This window comes from Lichenostomus cassidix, chromosome 21 (genome assembly GCF_008360975.1).
Source record: "Lichenostomus cassidix isolate B80296 chromosome 21, HeHo_3.0, whole genome shotgun sequence".
In the NCBI taxonomy this organism is placed as follows: domain Eukaryota; kingdom Metazoa; phylum Chordata; class Aves; order Passeriformes; family Meliphagidae; genus Lichenostomus; species Lichenostomus cassidix.
In genome coordinates this window covers 509024-530816 of record NC_139501.1, presented here as the reverse complement: position 1 = coordinate 530816, position 21793 = coordinate 509024, and the positions used below count along the sequence as shown (strand labels likewise).

Below are 21793 nucleotides of genomic sequence, written 5' to 3'. Positions count from 1 at the left end.
GACCATACATGTATTTTAATTGCAAGAAGGCATTTTCCCCTCCTATCAACAGTGTCTCTCACTGATATTTTCTCAGTGTTTGCTTTGGTAACACTCTAGAAGTTGTAATTCACTACAGACCATGGTAAAATTTTTAGGAGAGGAAGAAAAGAGATTTGCTTTTTAGCATGTGAGTTTTAGCACAATAGATAGCACAAGATGAGAACAGGTACTTCACAGAAAAAAAGCAGATCCCAGCTAAATGCAGCACAGAATGGGAAAGAATGATGGGAGTTTATCATATTCCAGCATGTACATGATTTTTGAGTAGAGTTTTCTGAGCACAGAACATAACCACTGTCACCAGAAAATAAAGCATTTCTTAAACCAGTTTAACATGCTCTAATGAATGCAAGAGAAATAAAGCTATCCATTCAAATTACTCTTTATTGTACAGATTTGGAAATCTTCTACATTATGGTTGAATAGGAAATTTCTTTAGAGTCTCACTAAGCAGTTGCCACTCTAGCAGATACAGATGTTTTAACTGGGAATATGTGAGCCTTAGGAAGCAGTCTTCCTGGTTGTGTCTTTTTTACCTGCTGCAAAATTTAATTATCAATCAACCATCTTTAACAGGGTGCTATTTTTACTTTTTTTGTTGTGGTGCATGCAGCAAACAGCTTTTAAGAAGTCCATTTAGATCAAAAATATAATTCTGAAAACTGCTATTTAAAGATGTAGTCCAGATGTGTCCAGCTAAAACTGTACTAGACTGTACTAGCTAAAAAAGCAATGTGCTCTTCCCATTCAGCCAATGAGATTTTTTTTAATTAGGCTTTTAAACTGTGTGTTCTGGAGCTGTGCTCTGCAGGGAAGATGGGCTATGGAGCAAACAATGCCCATGTAATAGTCGGGTCTGAATAACTTGTCACTATTAGGTAACATAATGACACATAACAGCTTTGTCATATGTCACTGGCACAGGTGTTTATTGCTGAAATCAAGGGTTGGGGATTATTCAAATACCCAAAACTTCCCTAAAAATTACTTTAAAACCCCAGCTTTGTGCTGCTTCATGATAATTTGGGGAGTCATTCAGTCTGAAATGGGAACAGGTCAGTTAGAGGGAACTCCCACACATCTGACCTGATATGTGTGTTCTGTGAAGGCAACAGGTTGGGGTCTTGTTTGTGCCTTGCACTGTGCAAACAAGCTGTGTCTTCTGAGTCCCCAGCTGTGCCCTCAGCATAAAGCCCATGTTCCTTCCCTCCCTGCTGCTCAGCCTGAAGACACAGGGAATTAACTGCATAGAATGTGTCCACCAATTTTATTCCATCTTTTCAAACTTTTTTCAGCCTGTACTTTGCCTTTATTGCATAGCATCTGCTCCTCTTTTGTCTCTTACTTAAAACATCATAGTTTTCAGATCAAAGTTCAGAGTCCTATGATAATTTTATATAAACCTAGAGGAATATGACAGCTTGGGATATCCAAGAACCAAATGTGGTCCTTTAACATGTGCTCCATGTACTGTCAGTTACAAAAGCTGTATCTGTTAGTGGTAAAAATACTCAGTTTTATATTAAGATAGTAAGACAGCAGTAAGGAAGGTAAGTATTATTTGCCCATCATCCTTAAAGGCCAGGGAAAAAGGTTGTATTCGTTTTTATTGCAATATCTTATCTCAAAGCAGCCCAGTGTCTGTGCAGATTTCGTGTTCTACACACTCTTCAGACTATTTTGCAGGGCAAGGTTACAGTCTGGGGGATTGGTTCCTAAGAAAGATGGGTAGTTGGTGGACTGAGAGTGACAAATACGAGGCAGAAGATTTGTCTCAGTGTCCTGTTTCAGCAGTGCTGCTTGCAGGTGGATTTGCTGTAACTTGGCTGTGGATCTTGCCTAGCACTGAAAGGGAAGGAATGCTGAGTGCCACTGGTGGCCTCAGTTATCTGCCTGACACTGGGAGATGATGAAGAGGTGACCTTGTTCGAGTAATCAATAAATATATTGGTTATTATCTCTGCCTTTTTCTTCTCACATATCTCCTTTCTAACATCTGATTTGGAACTAACTAGCAAGAATGACTATGAACAGTTGTGGAAGAGTTTCATATCACATTAATTATATAAAAAGTGTAAAAAATTCATCACCTTTCACCTTCAGATGCTGCTGCATGTCTGGGGCGCTTGCGTGTGTATTTGTTGTATTTGTGAGCTTGAACACTTAATTTGGATTCAGCAGTGGGGAAAACAGATATGGGGACATGTAGCTGACATTTTCTCAGTTATACCCTTGAGGGCTGAGGTAGTTCTGGAGTTTTTTCAGATAAGCACTTGGATGAACAACTGAAAAATTGAAATGTAAGATACAAATGAAGAAGAGGGAGACCCTAATGTGAATTACTTTTACTTAAAGGCAAAACTGAACAATTTATTTATGCAATAAGTTCCCTTATTGTGCTTGACAAGGAGGAAGGATTATGGATTCTATTCATAGCTATTTTTTTGAGTCTTAAGAAAAAATTCTAGCTGACTTGCATGTTCATGTGGTGACACCTGTCATGGAGGGAGATGTAGTTCCAGACACTGTTTTCCCACAGGTTTTGAAGTCTGATATAATGTGATCTGTTCTTCTTCCTGTTGGAGTAGGTTTCACAGGCCATTAAATGGTACAGGAATGTAGTGTAGACATTGACTTGACACACATCTTTTGTTCACTCTTTCAGTTGCCTGGCAGTTCTTTAGGACTATGAGCAGAAATGAAAACTTTGAAATTGTGTGCAATGCTTGAGTGTCATAATACAAAGAGAATAACAGGAATTGCTGATTTTTGCAGGGAGCTGACATCCTCAAATATGGTACTTTTATTTTGGGCCCATTTCAAGCTGAAGATGTAAGCTTTGGGCACAGATGCTCTGAGGCAGCCTCTGATAATGAATAATTTATTTTTGTTTTTCATTTGTGTGAAACTTGAAGCATTATAAATTAAGTTTTATAAGTTTTATTTTGTCTGTTTATTTCTCAGGAATAATATTAGTGTTACGTGATCACATACTATTTTTAATAAATAGGTTCATAATAGTTTACTGTAGTTGGATTTTTGAAGGCAGGTTCTTCCCTGTCTTAAAGTAACTTGCAAAAACAGTTTTTTAAATTCTTTGTGATGGAATGCCTCTAGGTGATGAGATGTTTTTTATTCTGTCTTTACTTGGGAAGGCGCTTCTGTCTAGCACACAAGATGCACGTTTTTGGTATTGCAGTTCTGTTTCGGATTAATTTGGACAGTGATGGTCTTGAATAACTTTCAACTGGACCTTCTTTAGCACGGGTGTGTTGGTATCACGTGGTGTGAAATGAAAGCAAAGGTCACATTCATGTTGTCCCTTTTATCACATTAATGTGGTTTGTCAAATGCCAAAGTAAATGGGGAGGAGTATTGCAGGTTTTGAAATTGCTGAGCAGTAAATGTTAAACTTGTCTTACACAACCCCTCGAGGGACAAACAGCATTCCCAGTGCAAATGGTTTTCCAAGGCAGCAAATGCATACTTAAAACTTGAACATGGAGGGTACTGTAGTGCTGTGACCCAGAGCAGAGGAAGGGCAGCAAGCCCAGCTCCTCTGAGCAGGCTTCAGGTAAGGCTGCAGTGTTTGCCTTGGCAGGAGTCAGTGGCTGCTGTGAGGGAGGCCAGGGGCAGCCCTGGACTGCCTGAGCAGACAGAGGTGCTCACTTGGCTTCTCGTCCCTGCAGATCCGTCGGAGGCGCCTGGCGCGGCTGGCAGGAGGCTCCTCATCCCAGCCCAGCACCCCCCTGACCTCCCCGCAGAGAGAGACCCCGCCGGGCGCCGCCGCAGCGCCTGGACCTTCGCACAGCCTGGGCCTCAACGTGCACAGCATGTCCCCAGCTACCTCTCCCATCGGCGCTTCAGGTGGGCTGGCAGCTCCTGGCAGGGTGTAAACTCCTTACACAGCCCCTCGTTTTACGGCATCACTGCTACTGCTGCTACTTCTGCTCTTACTGAAAGTCATTTTCAGGAACAAATGTTGCAAAATGGTGTATGAATGCACTTTTTGTTTTACTCTTCCAAGTAATAAATAGTTTTCCATTTATTCCATTTACAATTGTTTTCCAGGTGTGAGTAACTCATGGCATTTAAAATATGTGTTACCAAAACTTGAAGAAGTTTGTAATAAAGTTTAAGATTGCACATTATTATGGAAAAGATGTGTCAAGGAGACAGGAAAATCCCTTTCAAGTCTTGCAACACAGTTCTATTGATTGGTTTCTAGGTACATTTTAGCAATCAGTCTCAAGTTAATTTTTGATCTTTAGTTCCAAGCATTCAGCACAATTAAAAATAGCAGGCTGTGCCTGGGCATTGTCAATGTAAGAATGAAGTATTTGCTTTCTGCTTTGTATTACTTTGCCAATTTCACTATTTACTGGAGTGAATACAAACAGGATATTTACGAACTGTGTTTATTTCAGAAGATGCAAAAAAACAACTGATATGTTAAAACAAGACATGCAGCAAGAAGGGGAAGTTGAGAGGGTTGCTCTGTAGAGAGGTGAAGACAAAATTAATATATTTATACCACATTTGACATAACAGAAATTAATTTTGATTTCAAATTATCTGGCTTAGAAATCATGAGCTCAGTTCCCATCTCTATTCTTTTCATGCTGAAACCCAAGCGGGCTCAAGAATGTTGTTTGAATGTTGTTTATGAATCTAATATCCAGTTACAGCCCTGAAGTTACTAACCAAAGCACAGAAGCTTTGAACAAAACTGAGTAAAATTTATGTTTAGCAAATCTACCCTGCAAAGGGAGTCCATATCTTCCTACCCTGCTGCACATCAGTCCTCCTCCAAAGTCATGGTGGTTGTCCTTTATTTGGTGCATGTTGTTAGGACTTCCTGGATGCTTATTTTATTCTTGTGGAGAAGGAAGAGTACTGATAATCTCCCAGTAACTTGTGGGAGTATATGTGTCCTGTATCCTCACCCAGGTTAACTCCATTGTAATGGCCCAGTGTTAAGTCCTGTTTGATAGGACAGTCTTCAGAGTTGCTCTGACAATGTCTTAAGGTAGTAGACAAAGCAATCTTGCCAGAGATGAGTTTTTATAGGAGTGAATCTGTGAGCACTTAATGGACGCAACTTTATCTTAGTTCTCTCTTTAATGTTGTAAGCATTCCTACATTGTGGCTGCAAGGGGAGGTAGAAAATGTGATTTTCTGTAGTCAAATGTGAATATTATTAATATTTATTTGCTAATGCACTGCTAAGAATGTTTAAGAGCTGGATTGAGAAACAGTATTTCCTCTCCTTTTCCATCCAAATAATGTGTGGTGCCTTCTCATTTCTGTAGTAGTAACCTTGGTGGTGCCTTTTCTCTAGGAGTAGCCCACCGAAGCCAGAGCAGCGAAGGAGTGAGTTCACTCAGCAGTTCTCCATCTAACAGCCTTGAAACCCAATCTCAGTCCCTCTCTCGGTCTCAGAGCATGGACATTGATAGTGTCTCCTGTGAGAAAAGGTAAAAATTGCAGCTTGTAACAGCTGGCAAATATGGTACAATGCTGATGGTCAAACCTCTTACTAGGACAATGCTCTGCCTGTTCTCTCTCCCAGCTGTGTTAATGCAGTAGGGTTAATGCTTAAAAATCATACACTGGTTAGACCTCTGTAATGCCTTTTCTAGCCTGGTTTTAATGGGACTTCCTGACCTGAAGTAGTAAAAGACAAAGCATTGTCTTAGACATTAAGACACGAGCATGTCTGGTGGGAATATTCAGCTACTTTATTTAAAAGGAAAAGGTTGTGGGATGTGATACCTGTGTAGTATTGCCTGCTGAAGAAATTAGAGCTCAAATGTAATATGAGAAGCTTTTATCAACTAGTTATTTTACTTCCTGTTTGTGCATTGCTTTCTCTGCTGCATGTGTTTAAGGGAACAGTCTGTCAGCATCCTACAGAGGATTGTCTGCAGCTTTCTCCAAGTAAATGGGCTTTTTCTCTTATTTCCATTTCCAGTATGTCCCAGGTAGATGTGGATTCGGGAATTGAGAACATGGAGGTTGACGAGAACGATCGCAGAGAGAAACGGAGTCTGACAGACAAGGTGGGTTTGGCTTGTGTTGGCTGGAGCCTGGAGGAGGGATGAACTTGGTTACCTCCATGTAGTGAACAGCTGGTTTTGAGAAGATGGAATTAATCCTGGAACTAACCCTCAGGTGTCGTCTGCAAACAATTTCTTCACTGCATTTTCTCATTAACATTTGAGTGAAGGAAAAAAAAAGTTAAATCTTCCAATACCAAAGCTGCATTTTGGTGTCTCAGATTGGTTTACAAAAGATATTTGAAAACTCTGAAGAAAACCGTTTGTTCTATATCCTACAACAAAATGAGCTATTAATGCCCACATCAGTCTTCTAATACACAGTAGGCCTGAAGAAACATTTTTTAAGCAACTTTGAAGATTGTTGCATCTTATTTATGTAGAACTTGGTGGTCTACTCACAAAGTACTGCTTCAAATGTATGTTATGTATGCTGGAGTAATGTTGTGTAATAAGATTTTCTTCTAGATATTAAAAGAAAATTTGTAAGAAGATTTAGCTATCAAGTTTTAGAGAGGTGGTAGAACCCTTTAAAGTAGGGAAAGAAAGCAAGTACAAAGCTCTAATCCACTCCTCAATTTGTCCTGTTTGTCATTTGATTTTAGGGCCCATGTGAAATAGGGCCATAAAGAAATGGGCCATCAGTTCAGTGAAGTTTCTACAGCAGTGCTTGCAGTGCTCATTAGATGTCTTTGTTTATTCCTGCCCTGTCAGTAATAAGGTCACTTGGTGAAAGCCTGGCCTGAAGCCCCATAGAGCAATGCTGCTGCAGGATCCTTCGGGCATCCAGAGCTGCAGGAGGGCATTCACAGCATCCACTGGCTGCTGGCAGGGGAGAGCCTGGGAACAAGGACACTCCTCAAGTCAGGGGTGGGGGGAACCAGTGCAAAGTAAATTAAATCTCTGCAGCTTGATTCAAGTCTTACTCATTTAAAGATACCGAAAAGTAAGTGGATGGGAAACAACATTGTCCTCATACATGAGTAGAACATTTTCTCGCCTGGTTGTGTGCACTGGCAATGATGTCATTAATGAAACTTTTTTGCAGAAATAGGCAGGAGGGGTAGAAGTACTTGAAACCAGTAGAATGTCAATAGAGTGATAAAGTCAGTGAAAATGCATTAATGTGCCAAAATTTACGGTTTGTTCAGGGTTTAGGGAAAGCTTTTGAGAAGGATACAGTGCGAGTAGTTGCTGGAACTCTGATAATTCTGGGCTTACCTGGTCTACACCAGATTTCTTTATTGGAAGAAAGGTGAACAAGGCAATTTTTGAGTGTTTTGACTTGTCCTAATTTCATTCAAGTGAAAGATGTCTTTAACTTGGGCAAGATATGAAGGCAGGAAAGATTTGGGCAAGCTTTTTTCTTCCTGTGCTTTCATTTTTACCAAAAATTCTTAAAATAACTGTGGATAATGAAAATTTAAATCTCAAATTAATTCTTTAAAGTGGACATCATAAGTATCTCTGTTGAATTTCCCTTCTTAGTATATCATTTTGAATGTTACAGTTTTGGAAATTCTGTTGGATTGGGTATTTCTGCTGTGTATTTTCTGCATCCCTTGTGTTTCTTCAGGTCTTTTTTCCAAATTTTGTCAAATGCATTCTTTCGTGATTGCATGAAATCTGCCATTAAGAGTTAAGCTGAAGCCATTTAAAGAAAATCTGTGTCTGGCTGTAAGTTGACTGAGACAGTTGCAAATCAGGTGTTGATTGTTTTGTTACCCAGGAACCTCTGTCTGGGTCAGAAGTGACTGAGGAACAAGCTCTACAGCTGGTCTGTAAGATCTTCAGAGTCTCTTGGAAGGACCGAGACAGAGATGTTATTTTCCTGAATTCACTCTCTGCTCAGTTCAAGCAGAACCCAAAGGAAGGTGGGTGTCTGAGCAGGAGGCACTGGTGGTGTTGTTTCTCTTGTTCCCCACTCTTTATTCTTACCTTTTTATCCTTTTGCTGCAATACCAGAGCCACCTACTTGTGGTCTTTGCTCAGTTTCAACATTTGCTGTCAGCAGGTGTAGCAGGAAATGGAATCTTGGAGCAGAAATGTGAGACTGATGGCTCATAGCTCCTGTTTCAATGAATTGCTCTGTTCTTGTTGGTTGTGCTTTCTGTCCTCCAACCAATGTGCTGATCCAGAGTTAGTGGTTGTATTTATTTTTTTCAGAAACATTTTAGTGAATTAAAAGATTGCCTTGCATCATAATAATAGACATCCAGCAGTTAATTTGATAAGCCAAAAAATCTGATTATTTTATGTAACAGACTATGTATTCTATGTTAGCTGTAAAATATGACCAAAAAAGATTGTTATTTTATGTGTGTAGGGTATGTGTATGGTTTGTTTTCCTTTCTTTGATACGACTTGCCCAACTCAACAGCAGGGTGGGAAAATATGAGTGCAACACACAAGACAACTTTAATAATCAACTATAGGAGTATTAGGTCATCTGTGATCTTCTGTGTTCTCCATAAAGGCTGTATTTTTTGTGTAGCTGTAATTCCAGAACGTAGTTAGTATAGACAATGATAATTACAGATGTGTCAGTGTGTTGTAGCCAAAACCAGCACTCAATTCACAGAAGTCTGTTTCTGTCCTTTTTTTGGCTGCTAATGTTTACACCTGACTGCTGTGTAAATGAAGACAGAGGTGATGATATCGACTCTCTTCTTCTTGACAGTGTTTTCAGATTTTAAGGACTTGATCGGGCAGATTCTGATGGAAGTGCTGATGATGTCCACCCAGGCAAGGGATGAAAACCCCTTTGCCAGCCTGACAGCCACATCCCAGCCCATTGCTGCAGCTGCCCGCTCTCCTGACAGAAGCCTCATCTTAAACATGGGCTCCAACCCTGGAAGCAGCCCCATGTTCTGTAATGTGGGCTCTTTTGGTTCCAGCTCACTATCCAGGTGACTTCTGATTATAACTGAATACTGATTTCACTTGAATACTGGTTGGTAGACTAGAAGAGAGAAAGGGGCGTAGAAGTGTCCCAAGAACAATAAATAGAATGGATTTCATGTCACCATTTTTGATTACACTGCTATGGCTAGAAGTGTATTTGATAGATTGAAGCCATGTAACTTTTTCCTGCTGAGAAGTATCCCTAACTTCCATCACAAGGGCCATGACTTCTAAATAGTGTGTAGATTGACTTAGTTTTATTCAACAACAGTAGAAAAGAATTATGTGTGTGACCTGCAGAAATATTGCTGAAGAGTCAACAGAAGGGCAAGGACTTCTCTTGCTCATTTTATCTTTTCCACCCTTTTTCTGCATATCCTAAATTGTTGCTTTTTTTTTTTTTCTTTTTCCCCTGTAACTGGTTTAGTCTCTATGGGACTAGTCCAGCTCCTCCTACCAATTTCACAAGCTATGTACCAATGACTGGTTCATCTCTTACCCCACCAGCCAGCTCAGTTGCCACCACAGCAGTGCCTCCCATTACTGTCAGCTCTCACCTCCCAGCAGCAAGCCCCTCCTGGACACAGCCTTCCTCCCCGCGGTATCACCCATACACCGTGGCTCATTCCGGAGGCTTTGCCGCTTCTTCCATCCCACGTTCCTTGAGCATTTCCATCCCATCTAGTTCTCCAAGTCCTCCAGCCATGGCTGCTAGCCCTCCAGCCATGTCAGTCATCACATCCAGACCCAGGCCCACAGCCATGGCTCCACCTTTGTTTACTGCTTCACCCGGTGCCTTGCGCAGGCGTCCTTCCTTACAGAGCAGGATTCCTCCTAGGTATTGCACAAGAGCAGAGTGTGCTTGGTGTGTGCTCTGCAGGGTGTGGCATCAGCATTCAGTATGAAAGTGCTTGTGCTTGTTCAGAGCTCACCCTACTCACCCCGAGCTGATTTCTGCGTTTGGGTTTGTGCTAATACCATGACTTGCTAACCAGGTATCTTTTGCAAAATGTTCGACCTGCTTGTGTGCATTTGAGGTGTGATGTAATTACTTTAAAGATAGCAATACGGTTTTAATTTTCTCCTCTTCGTACATCCTTTCCAGTTCAGCAATAAGCTTCCAGTTGCTGTTGCTGGATAGTAAACCACATAAACCTCCTGCTCCAAAATCAGTTTTCTCAGCAGGGCCTTAGTTAATTTGTTGAAAGCTGTTACTTGCTGGAGAGGGTCAGATTTGATTCCCTGGTGCACAGATATAAATTACAGATCAGCATATTTCAGAATGCCAGGCGAAGTACCACTGCTTTTCCTCTCTTGGCTGTTACTGGAAACTTTTGTTCCTGCAGGAAGGAGAAACAAACACAAGGTTTTGAGACCATTGCTTTAAAGTTCATCAGCTTAGAATTGTAATATTTCTTATTCGGTCATGTCTAAACATTCCAATTCAGCCATAATTTTTATTTGGTCTCAAAAACTCTTTTTCAATCTTCAGGCTGTGGAAACATGTGGTGGTTTTGATACCTGAATAACTTGTAGTAGTGTAACAGAGCATGTTAGTATGGTCCTGGTTTTACTAACATGGAGTTACCTGTTGTCTGCATGTTTAGAGAAGATGATTTTTGACAGACTTGAAAAGCTACCATTTACTTTTTCTTCTGGCTTAAAAAATCTGATGGCCTTTTCCATTTTTGTTGTGGTAGTTTATACGACAACCCTTTCTCCCTCCTCCTTCTTGCCGTTTCTGATGTGTCTGAGGACAGTAGTGATGAAGAAAATGAAGATGATTTTTCTTGTGTCCAGTTTGGGTCCAGGTATTGGAGAAAGAGAATGTAACCTGCATGTTTGGTTGTTTAGGAACTAACAGTCTGTAGTGTCAAGTGATCTTCAAAGCAATTTGGGGAATGACTAAAGCCAAGGATGTGACTTGGCTAGCTCATTAAGTTAGTGTGTAAACATGTATAATGAGTGCAGTTAGTCAGCTCTCTTTTGGAGAGATGACTAGGGTAAATGTTCATCATACTGTCTTTTAGGCCTAATGAGCATGGTTTCTGAGATGATGTCTGAGTGGAACTCCTCTTTGGCTGTATGAATAGAAGGAATAATATTCACCCATGGCTGTAATTTTAAATCACTGGTACATCATGTGCATGTTTCCCTATGAAAAACTGGAAAATGAGGACAAGGGTTAACATGCAGAGAAAGGTACAGTGACAAATAACCAGCTGATGCAAACAGTGTGACTGAGCATTCATTGCTGCTTGACAGCTGAGGATCACTCCTTTAGCCTGTGAAGAAAAACACCTGAAATCTGGAACTGGTCCTTTGACAGAGTTATTGTAGAGATGGGTGAGAAAAGCAAGAGCAGAGCTTTACAGGCTGCACACCTGTGCAGTGACTGGGAGGAAAAGGCTCCTCCAGGGCTTTCGGTCCTCTGGATATTTTAGTTACAGTGAAAGTCAGGAAATTTAGTTGCTTGAGCCTTCTAAAACAAAGCCAGCTCAGCACTTTAGGAAGTAACTTGTGATGTCAAGGAATGCCCAAAAATACTTAGTGTGAAATGATCTTCCCCCCATTAGCTTTTTTGTCTGATTGTTGCTGTGCTGTGTTGGGACACTGCTGCCACATTCACTGCTACCTACAGCACCTTCCAAGTAGCACATCCTCTTTTCTACTCCAGTCTGATTTCAGGAGAGAGAGCTTGATAACACAGCTGTAGGAGGGCTTTGTGTATGTGGAATTTAGGATTATTTTCCCCACTGTTTTGTTTTGTTTTTATCGTGTTAATGACTCAATCCAAATGTTGGATTGAGTTGCCAAGCTTTGGATAGGATTTCTGCTGTGCTTCTGGGGTTTTAGTGTTTTTATTGTGTCCTGGCATTTTGCAGACAGCAGTAAGTTGTTGGTTAAACTATAAACACAGTAGCTGTACAACTGTGCAGCAACTTGCACGCTGAAAACACCAAGGCATTCAATATATGTGTGAGGCATGTGTGAGCTTTGTGTTTGAGTAGTTTGAGTTATCACTGCAGTGAAATCATTAGCAGAATGACTGTAGAACTACTAGGTTTTCATATAAATTTATGTTCTTAAAGGAGTATTTTTTAAGCTGGATGTGAGAAGTCAAGAAGTTTAAAAGAGAGACCATTAAAAAAACCCCATGTGCATGATTTTGTGGTTACTGAGCACTGTTTCAATAGAGCTGTGTTTTACATGGATTAGTTTTAATTGAATAACTGAAAACGTTCTCTGCAAACTGATTGCTGCTGTTAGAATGTTGGGTTTCTTAAGCATCTGGTAGCTCAGCATGCTAACAGTAATAACGTGTCCTGGATTTATTGGTGGGACTGTAAAGTTTGCACGATAGATTTGTACAGCTCAGTTATAAAAATGTAAATTATTTTACAGTTTAAAGGAAATTCCAGTTCTGACAACGTGTAATTTTGAATAAATTTTTAAAAAGCTGCATTTAAGGAAACCAATAGTCTTATTTCCAGTTTAAGGTCTGGGGCTTATAAATCAGTCTTCATTCAAATTTACCCTGACTGGACACAGACTTTTATTTGAGAATTGCAGCAGACCATCCAAGCAATTGCTGCTTTTTAAATTTAATTTACATAAAGTGAATATATCACATCTTTAGTCTCTCCTGCAAAATGAGGATTTTGCTTTTAATTCGCTTTGTCAAGCTGTTATTTGGAGAAGAATTCTGTTGAGACAATAAGTCTGAGATTGACAATTGTGGGTCTGTTCTCACTTTTCTGCTCAATTTCTCTCGTTTCAAGGATGGTTTTTGTTTTGTGGGCTTAGTTTTTGTGTTTCCAGTATCAGTGTTTTCTTTTCCCCACTGAGGCTCTGCTACTTAATGAAGTGGTATATTTTACTGAACTGAGATGAACTAAGTTGAAATGATCTTGGATGTGAGAGTGTTAAAAGCAGCAGTAGCTTGGATGTAGTGCCTGTTTTATTGATTCTTCTTCCTTAGAGCACCTGAAGTGGTTGTCTGTAGCTCTGTTTGTTAGCCCAGCTCTCTTCTCAGCAGTGGGAGGCTCCTGCCTCCTGTGTTTTGGTAACAGAATTGTGACATTTCTGCCCTTCTGAGCAGTGGATGCAGAGGCTGTGCAGAGGCTGCACCATGGCATGGAAGGGTTGTCAGGTACAGCTCAAAGGCTGTTTTCTCTGGTACATTGTGAGACCAAGATTTACTGATGCCCATCAAAGTTGTGCACCTTGTTGCTGTCTTTCAGGTACTTATTTAATAAGACAATTGATTCTTCAGCCATTTACAGCTCTGAACTCTCAGGGTTGGACAAGTTGTTACGTGGAGACCTCTTCATAGATCCCAGAAATTACCTGGATTATTGAGCCATGTGTGTGTTGGGATGGAACACAGAGCACTGACAGAGGAAATACTCATTAATTGTTTGACTGTGCACAAGTGAAGAACTCTACCTAATGCTTTGTTTCTGCTTTTTGTGTGTTTTGAAGTATGGGAGGCTCTGGCAGCTCAAGTATTTCCGATTCCTGCAGTGACCACTTCACCATTGAAAACTGTAAGGAGACAGAGATGCTGAACTACCTCATTGAGTGTTTTGACAGAGTTGGAATAGAGGAGAGAAAAGCACCAAAGGTATGTTTCAGATGAGTGACGTTGTATCAGTGCTGTCACACTCTGACTCAGTAGTGGGGAAAGTTGGTGGGAAGGATAGTTCTTGATGGCTTTGTTGTAGAAATAGATTTATTGAATTTATTGGGGCCCTTTGACTCTTGTTAAGTCATCAAACTTAATCAACGCATATATTTTATATCTCTTAAATAAGCACTGTGTTAGAAATTATCCTTCACCTTTTAATCTACTACATTTTATCCAAGTTTATTCCATGCAAAGCATTTTTTTGAGACTAGCTCCCTGTCAGTGTTCTGTATTCTACTCTAAGCTTTTGCTTCTGGGGGAAAAACAACCAACCAACACTATTTATATATATAATCTGGAAGATTTTAATTGGATTAGTTCTAGTCTTAGTGTGCATATTATATTTATTCCAGACAAATAAATTTATCCTCTTTTCTGTGTATTCTGTGTCTAAGTTCTGATTTGTATTAAAATAAATTTACTTTTATCAGATGTGTAGCCAGCCAACAGTTAGCCAGTTACTGAGCAACATCCGATCCCAGTGCATTTCACATGCTGCTTTGGTGCTACAGGGATCCTTAACACAACCAAGGTAAATCAAGCTGATGTTAATAATGAAAATTAGACTGTCCCAAGATTCTTTTTTTCTTCTGAGGATTAAATAAGAAAACTAAGATCAGTAACTTGAGCAGACAAGATTAGTTACTTCTGAAAGGAATAGCTGTATCCAGACATTGATAATGTGCTTTCAGACACATCCTTGCATGTGGCTACTCTGATGTTTTTTGCAAATACTACTGCAAATAATCAGTAGTTTTGTATTTTAATTTTTCTTTTAATACAAATTAAGGTCATTGCAGCAGCAGTCTTTGCTGGTACCATATATGCTGTGTAGGAATCTCCCATTCGGCTTCATTCAAGAATTGGTGAGAACAACTTACCAGGATGAAGAGGTGTTCAAACAGGTAAGGCATAGGTAAAAAGTAGTTATAGTACATTATTCTATAATTTGCACTATCCAAGGGAACGGATTGCCGGATGTTTAGTCAGCATCTTGCAGTCCCCTACCCATTACCTCTAGAACTAGCAACCTGTTAAAGCAATTGGAATTTGGTTTTATTCTTTTTTTTAACTCATTTAGCATTTTGTGAAAAAGGCTGACTTTCAGCATTTGCTGGTTCTAATTATTAAAGGTGCATTTGTTAATAAGCAGCCCATACTAATGTAGGAGTGGACTACCTGGAATGTGTAGGTGTATATTGCAAGATTAATCCTGGTTTTCATCCTCTTGTACAAAATTCCTAAAAATGCATATGTTAAGACAGCAATCTTCTGTAATCCTACTCAGAAGGATTTATTATGTTTTCCATCTTGCAATCTTTACCCTTCTTTGCATCTTAAATAGTATGTATCTAAGGTGCTAAGAGCACTTTGCAAATCCTAGTCCAGTAATTCTTTGTGTTTGCAGAGGAAGTGACTGAGAAACATTAGATGGTTTGTTCTGTGTGTCATGTATCACTGAGATGATAAATAGAGACACAAAACTAACAAGTGTCTAACCTGTATACTGTAAAGCAGATAAGTGAGGTTGTAATCAGCACTCCCATAGTATTGTGCGATTTGGCTGTAAAGGGGCCTTTGAAACGGCATTTGAGTCTTCCAGTTTTGCAAAGAATGACATTAGATAATTTTTATGTGCAGTGCAAGTAGCTGTTAATAATTTATAATTCTGTCTGGACTCCTTTTAGTAGAGGTTCATGTAGTTGAAAGTGCATTTAAGACTGACAAAAAGTGGTAGTAAAAGTGTTAGAGGTCCTGCCCTGGAGAAGAGAAGCATTCCTGGAGCTGAAGCACATGGCCACCTTATAGTGCTTTTCTGTAATATGATTTAATAATATTTTTTTGTCTCTTCATAGAAGCAACACAGTACACTTTAAAATTCAGTGGGATCTGTTGTTGTTGCAAAATTGCTATGGGTTTATTTTGTGAGGGTGTAGTTTTCAGAACTGTGCTATTGGGGCTTACTAAATGGGTATAATTACTTCTGATTAATAAGTTCCTGTCAAGTCACTTCCTCTTTCCTAACAATCCTTGACTGCTGCTTATTCTCTTTACCAACTTACACATTATGCAAAATTCGAGCTGCATTATTGCCCCAAGTGCACAGGTAAATAAATTACAACCCATTTGGGCAGTAGGCTGTTGGGCACCTGTACAGAACCTGTGCTCTTGTGCCCACAACACACAGAACTTGCTTGTAGGGAACTGCATGGAGCAACACCCCATTGCTTAGACTGCAGGAAACAAGTTGGGTTTTAGCTTTGAATACTCTGTAAAGCCTTCAGGCTTAACAGATACAAATTTAAAAAAAAATCTTAGTTTTTGCTTTGTGTAACTTGCACTATTTGGAGAATGAACAGGCATTTCATGCTTTGTATGGCAGTAGAATCATTTGATTGCTTCCTGTTCTTGAATAAAGTCATTTACTTGTGTTTTTACAGATCTTTATTCCCATTTTACAAGGCCTGGCTGTAGCTTCCAAAGAGTGCTCCCTTGATAGTGACAACTTTAAATATCCCCTTATGGTAAGGACTGTCCATTTCTAGAAGCAGTTTATTTATGTTCAGTGATAAAATGCAGATTCTAAGCAAGATAACCCTCCAACATTTTGGGTTTTTGGTTTTTTTTTGGTTAGCAGATTGCTATTAAACTCTCTGTTGGAAGACTAATGGGGTATGAGATGTGTAAAGAACATTAAAAATCTAATGGAGTGTGAGGCCAATGATGTCTTAAGCTTAATGAACACTGTATAGTGGTCTATTCAAATGTTTGTGTATATTGCTTTATATAAAATTAATCAAATATATGGATTCCTTCATGCATACCTATAATACTGTGGATGGTTATAAAATCCCCCTAAGATCCTCTCAATTTAAGTCTGGGGATTAACACCCAATATCCGTATCAGTGTATGTTTAGACTCAACTTTTGTATGTGAGGAATCACAAGTAGGTTGCATTAAACCCCAAATTATTTGAATTGGAGTCTATTAACTGAGAAAAATATCTTAATATTCCCTGGCTGAAAAGGTGAGGGGTTTATTTTAAGTCTTTTTAAAATGCATACTTTAGTCCTAGGTCTACAGGTCTACTTCCCTCCTACTGGTTTTATTGACAAAACAAACCAATTTTTTGTAGAGTGTGTTTGGCCACCAAAGAGCAAACTGGATTGTTGGTAAATTGAGCATTGTCAACATAACATTTTCTCATCCTTTTAGGATCTTCAGTGTATGATGCCAAAAAAGGCTGTTTTACCTCAGGTGTAATTTGTACGTAACGAAATCAGCTGAACTGGGGTGCTCCAAATCAAATTGACTAAACTTCGGTACTTGGCAAAAACCATTAATTTTTCTGGTTTTGTGTTTTCCTGCTCTTTTGTTATCCTCCCGATTTTTGAACTGCTACAAAATGGGCTGTTGGCTGCAGAGAAGGACTGCTTAAAAATGAGTTTGTGTTTTCCTTATCTCTAGTTGGCATGGTGTGCAACAAAAGGATGGAATAGTAGTTACTCACTGTAGTATAATTGAAGACTGAGAGCATATAACACGGAAAAAGTGGGAAAGCCAACAGTATCTTTGTATTTCCAGAATTCTCTGTTATGACTGCCTGCTTCTTTCTGTAGTGCAGTTGAAAGTGAGTGAAAGATCTTGGACAGGATTCTTTGTTTCTGGGTTCTGTGCTCATTTGACATTTTTCCACTCTGATTCAGAAGACAAAGGCCTTGGTGTATGGATTAAACAATCACTCTATTTATTATTGTTAATGGTTTTAATGGGGTAGGTCAGGAGTCCAGCAGTGGCATTGTCATGTTCTGAGCAAACAACAATTTGCACAGCTAATTTTTGAAGTAAGTGCAATAATTTGTTATCCTGTGAGATGTGTTGGCTTTTTTGAGACAACTTGGAGCAGATGTAAAAGGTAAAATGGGAGCAGGGTGTGCTCTTGTTCTCATTGGACATCTTCACTGTGGTAGTGAAGTTTTTCCACTGATCAAGGGAAAAAGTTTCAGCTTTTTCAGCAGTTCCTCATAGTAAGCTTGTTTTTTGCAGACTGGTTACTTCAGAGATACTGAAAAAAGTAATTTTTACTGGAATTTCTTTATAGGCACTGTGCGAACTATGTGAAATCAAGTTTGGGAAAACACACCCTATGTGCAGTTTGGTGAGTGTCTCCAGTTGGAGTTTTTCGAGTTAAAAGAACCATGTCCCTTATTTTGGTGGTGTTGGACAATCCCTGTCGATAATCCCCAGAACTCTAAGTAAGAGGTACTGGAGCCTCTCATGCAAAGCAATAGTTTAAATTAAGCTGGTAAAGGGAGTCCTTTTCCCTGAGAATTTATTAAAACTGGGACAAACACGAGTTGCTTGGGTTGCTGGAATGCTGAGGATATATTTCCATTTTGCCATCAGCATGACTGAGTGTTGGAGGTTTGAGGGTGTGTGGCAGACACTGGAAGGTGACAAAGCAGGATGGCTGACACGGCAGCTTTGAAGAAATTGCTGTTTCTCCTATTTTTAGGTTGTCTCTTTGCCCTTGTGGTTGCCTAAATCTTTAAGCACAGGTGCAGGAAGAGAATTGCAAAGACTTTCCTACCTTGGAGCCTTCTTCAGTCTCTCTGTCTTTGCTGAAGATGATGTAAGTGTCACAGAAGGATGTTGACAACAGCATGGTGGGGTTCTTTTGTTTTGAGGGATTTTTTACTTCCCCAAACCATTTTGATACATTTGCCAATATTCATCTTACTTTCAGAACAAAGTAGTTGAAAAGTACTTCTCAGGGCCTGCCATTACTCTTGAGAACACCCGGGTTGTTAGCCAGTCTTTGCAACATTACCTGGAATTAGCAAGGGTAAGTGTTCTCATTCCTTAAGAAAAAAAATGTAATATGTGGTTTTGGTCTTGACATGGATGAAGAATATAATCTAAAAAAATCAGCTTCTGTGTTAAACCACAAATCTTTTAGGATATTGCTGAAAGGAACTGGGGAAAAAATTAGAGTGCTACAAATATTTCTCTAAGGCCGTAAGGCAATTCAGAAAATATCAGATCAGTTAGTCATGGGTTACAGTTAAAGGATGAGTGAATACATACTGTGTTAGTATGTGTTGCACTACTCTTGTATTTACATTTTTGGTTTAACTAATGTCATAACTAACATGCCTATAAAGGTGATGATGGTAAGATCATAACAGAAGTTTTAGCGAGTTTTGTGGATTTTTGTAGAACATAAAAATACAGACAAACAGAAAACAGGACTGTAATGCTGAGAGGTGTGTGCAGCCTGACAGGATGTTTGTTTGAAATTGCAGCAAGAGCTGTTCAAGATCCTGCACAGCATCTTACTGAACGGGGAGACTCGGGAGGCTGCTCTCGGCTACATGGCAGCTGTGGTCAATGCCAACATGAAAAAGGCCCAAATGCAGGTAAATAAAGGGAAGTGCTCTTCTGTGATTCATCCATCCACAAATAGCACTAGATGGCTCATGCAGTGGTGGTCTAGAATGGAGGACAAAAGAATTTTGAGTGCCTACTACCACAGGCAAGAAGCACTGTCCTCAGTCTTTGTTTCAATACATTTTCCCTTTCTGAAATTAATCTGTTTTACCTATTTTATCAGTTCTTTTCCTCTCTTAGAACTGAGATGTCACTTCACTCACTTCACTAAAAGGGCTTCTGTATTACATGTTTAAAGCTTTGTACTTGCCCTGCCCCATTTCTGAGGGCATCGTTCCCATTGACTGTGTTTAACAAACTGCTTTCCCGGCTGGTGAAATGCTGGGCTTCGTTTGGTATCTGGAAAAGGAGCAGTGCAGATATGGAATGGCCTGGCTCCAGTGAAACCACAGGGATGGGATTTTGGCATTGTTTAATTAATGCATTGCACTCGTTTCCTGTGATAAAATCTGTGCATGAGCTGAAGCTGTTCACTGTCGTCTCCTCATCTCCTTTTCAAAAGCAAACATTTGGAACCACTAGGAATATTCCTGTGAAATTACATTGAAGAAGTAATAGAAACTACTTAAGATAAAATGCACTAAAGCTCAGCAACTATTTGAAACTTTGTTGCTGTCTGTGGCAAACTATTCTTGAAGAGGCCCTTTTAAACTCTTTCAATTTCGTAGATTACTTTCTGCTTCTTTTTATGTGTTTGCTTAATGTTCTTCAGAATGACTACTTGAACCATAGAGGAGGATATGTAAGTTAGTAACTGAACTGACCTCCCCCTTACCACAAATCTTACAGAGCCACATTCTTTATCATTTCTCCCTTGCATAATTCATTTGTTGAAGACTGTCCCCTGCACTTCCCAGCTTATGTCTTCAGCCCTTTGCTTTCTTACCCACAGACAGATGATCGTTTGGTGTCTACTGATGGCTTCATGCTCAACTTCCTCTGGGTACTACAGCAACTAAGTACGAAGATAAAGCTGGAAACGGTTGATCCCATGTACATATTCCATCCCAGGTGTCGAATCGAGCTTCCCACAGATGAGACAAGAGTGAAAGCAACAATGGAGGAGGTTGCAGCCTGGATTGCTGAACTTTGTTAGTACTCTTACTGAAATGTGTTAAGCATTACTGTGCCTTCTAATATGGAGGTACATGGAAGTACTTGATTCCAGCAAAGAATTCCCTTTTCCGAAATCCTAAATCCCTTTTCTTCATGCTATCTTCTTTTCCTGGTTTTAAAGAAAGTTGAATTCAAGTTGAATTCTCACTCTAGATAAAGCAGTTCATTTTTAAATTTAATCACCTCTACTGCTTTTTTGTTTTTCAGACAGGGATCCGTCTCCATTTTCTGAGCCGAAATTCCCAACAGAATGTTTCTTCCTCACCCTGCACGCCCATCACCTCTCCATCCTGCCCAGCTGCCGTCGGTACATCCGGAGACTGCGAGCCATCAGGGAACTCAACAGGTTCGCATTGCTGATTACCTGAGGCAGCTGAGGGCCCTGCAGCCTCCCAGTGTCCTCCTCTCACCACGGCAGCAAGTCTGATAAACTAAATGAAATTAGACAATTTAGTGAAACGGTTGCTCAGTACAGTCCTCATCAGCTTTCTGTTACTCTGCTGCTTTTGGCCCTTGGGGGATTTTTGGGTGTGGTGAGGGACAGTGGCTTGAATCAGGAATTCAGATAATAGTGGTATTGGTTACACAATAGAAGGTATTGGTTACACAAGGCAGCTCAAGCTGGTGAGTTAATCCTATTTAAAAGATAAATCCTCAGAACATTTTAGGATTCATGACACTACCTAACACTGTTCATTGTAACTAATCTGTGCTGTGGTTGGCGGGCTGTGAGCATCAGTGCCTCAGGCTCTCTGTCAGAGCCACCGGAGTGCTTGTCAGGTTACATGTCTGATAATCAGGTCACTGTAGGGGACATGATTTCAGAAACAAGATGTTGTGAGTTGGGCCTGAGTTATCCCAGAAGATATTAACCTTCTCCTCAGCTTCTGAGATGGGAGAATTTGTCATACCCTTGGGACAGGGGGAGAGAAGCCTTCAGCAGTGAACTCTTAATGTTGTTGTGTACATATAATTCAGCACATGGTTTACTGTTTTAAAAATGATAAATACACCATGATGTTAGCATGAAGATACTCCTGTTTTCCATTTCTCTTGGCATAAACTCAAATAGACTTTTACAGTTGCTAAACCTTGAAGAATACTCTGTTAAAATTAGAAAACATTTTTGTATCATCATTATTTTCCATTGTTTGTAATTGCACTCATTGCATTTTGGTAAATGTTCCTTGGCAGTAATGCCATGAGTTCATTACAGGATTTTTGGACTGCATTTGAAATTATTTCAATTTTAAAGCACATGCAGGCCAAGAACCTGGGAAGCAGCAGAGAGCAGAGTAGGAAGAGTCAGTATATTTTAAAGGAAAAACTATTTTCCTATAAACAGCCTGTGGATTACTTGTAAAAAAGCCATATATTGGCTTGGAAAAGGAATTGCTGCTTTTTCCTTATTTAGAATTGTTGCTCAGGAGTTGCTGATGCAGCAGTCCCCATCCAACTGTGCAGAGTGAAGAGCTCTTGGCTTTACTGACAGCAGCAGGAGCTTAGGGTTCAGTATTTCCCATGAATTGC

At 39.8% G+C, this 21793-nt stretch overlaps 1 protein-coding gene across 3 annotated transcripts in view; it reads left to right on the top strand.

Moving 5' to 3' along the window:
- Window positions 1-21793, top strand: part of UBE4B (ubiquitination factor E4B) — a 34313-nt gene that overhangs the window by 2236 nt on the left and 10284 nt on the right. The window contains exons 1-18 of one of the 3 annotated variants that reach the window (XM_085080266.1): window positions 1581-1959; window positions 3732-3909; window positions 5384-5519; window positions 6017-6104; window positions 7831-7975; window positions 8782-9010; window positions 9433-9843; window positions 10706-10816; window positions 13491-13632; window positions 14127-14227; window positions 14486-14600; window positions 16137-16220; window positions 17799-17855; window positions 18213-18329; window positions 18444-18542; window positions 19003-19116; window positions 20040-20238; window positions 20471-20609. In XM_085080266.1, the coding sequence (XP_084936392.1) occupies window positions 3876-3909; window positions 5384-5519; window positions 6017-6104; window positions 7831-7975; window positions 8782-9010; window positions 9433-9843; window positions 10706-10816; window positions 13491-13632; window positions 14127-14227; window positions 14486-14600; window positions 16137-16220; window positions 17799-17855; window positions 18213-18329; window positions 18444-18542; window positions 19003-19116; window positions 20040-20238; window positions 20471-20609 (2321 nt within the window). In that variant the 5' untranslated portion in view covers window positions 1581-1959; window positions 3732-3875. Of the gene's footprint in view, window positions 1-1580; window positions 1960-3731; window positions 3910-5383; window positions 5520-6016; window positions 6105-7830; window positions 7976-8781; window positions 9011-9432; window positions 9844-10705; window positions 10817-13490; window positions 13633-14126; window positions 14228-14485; window positions 14601-16136; window positions 16221-17798; window positions 17856-18212; window positions 18330-18443; window positions 18543-19002; window positions 19117-20039; window positions 20239-20470; window positions 20610-21793 lie in introns of those variants that run through there. The other 2 variants (XM_085080265.1, XM_085080267.1) reach the window with 2 other exon arrangements.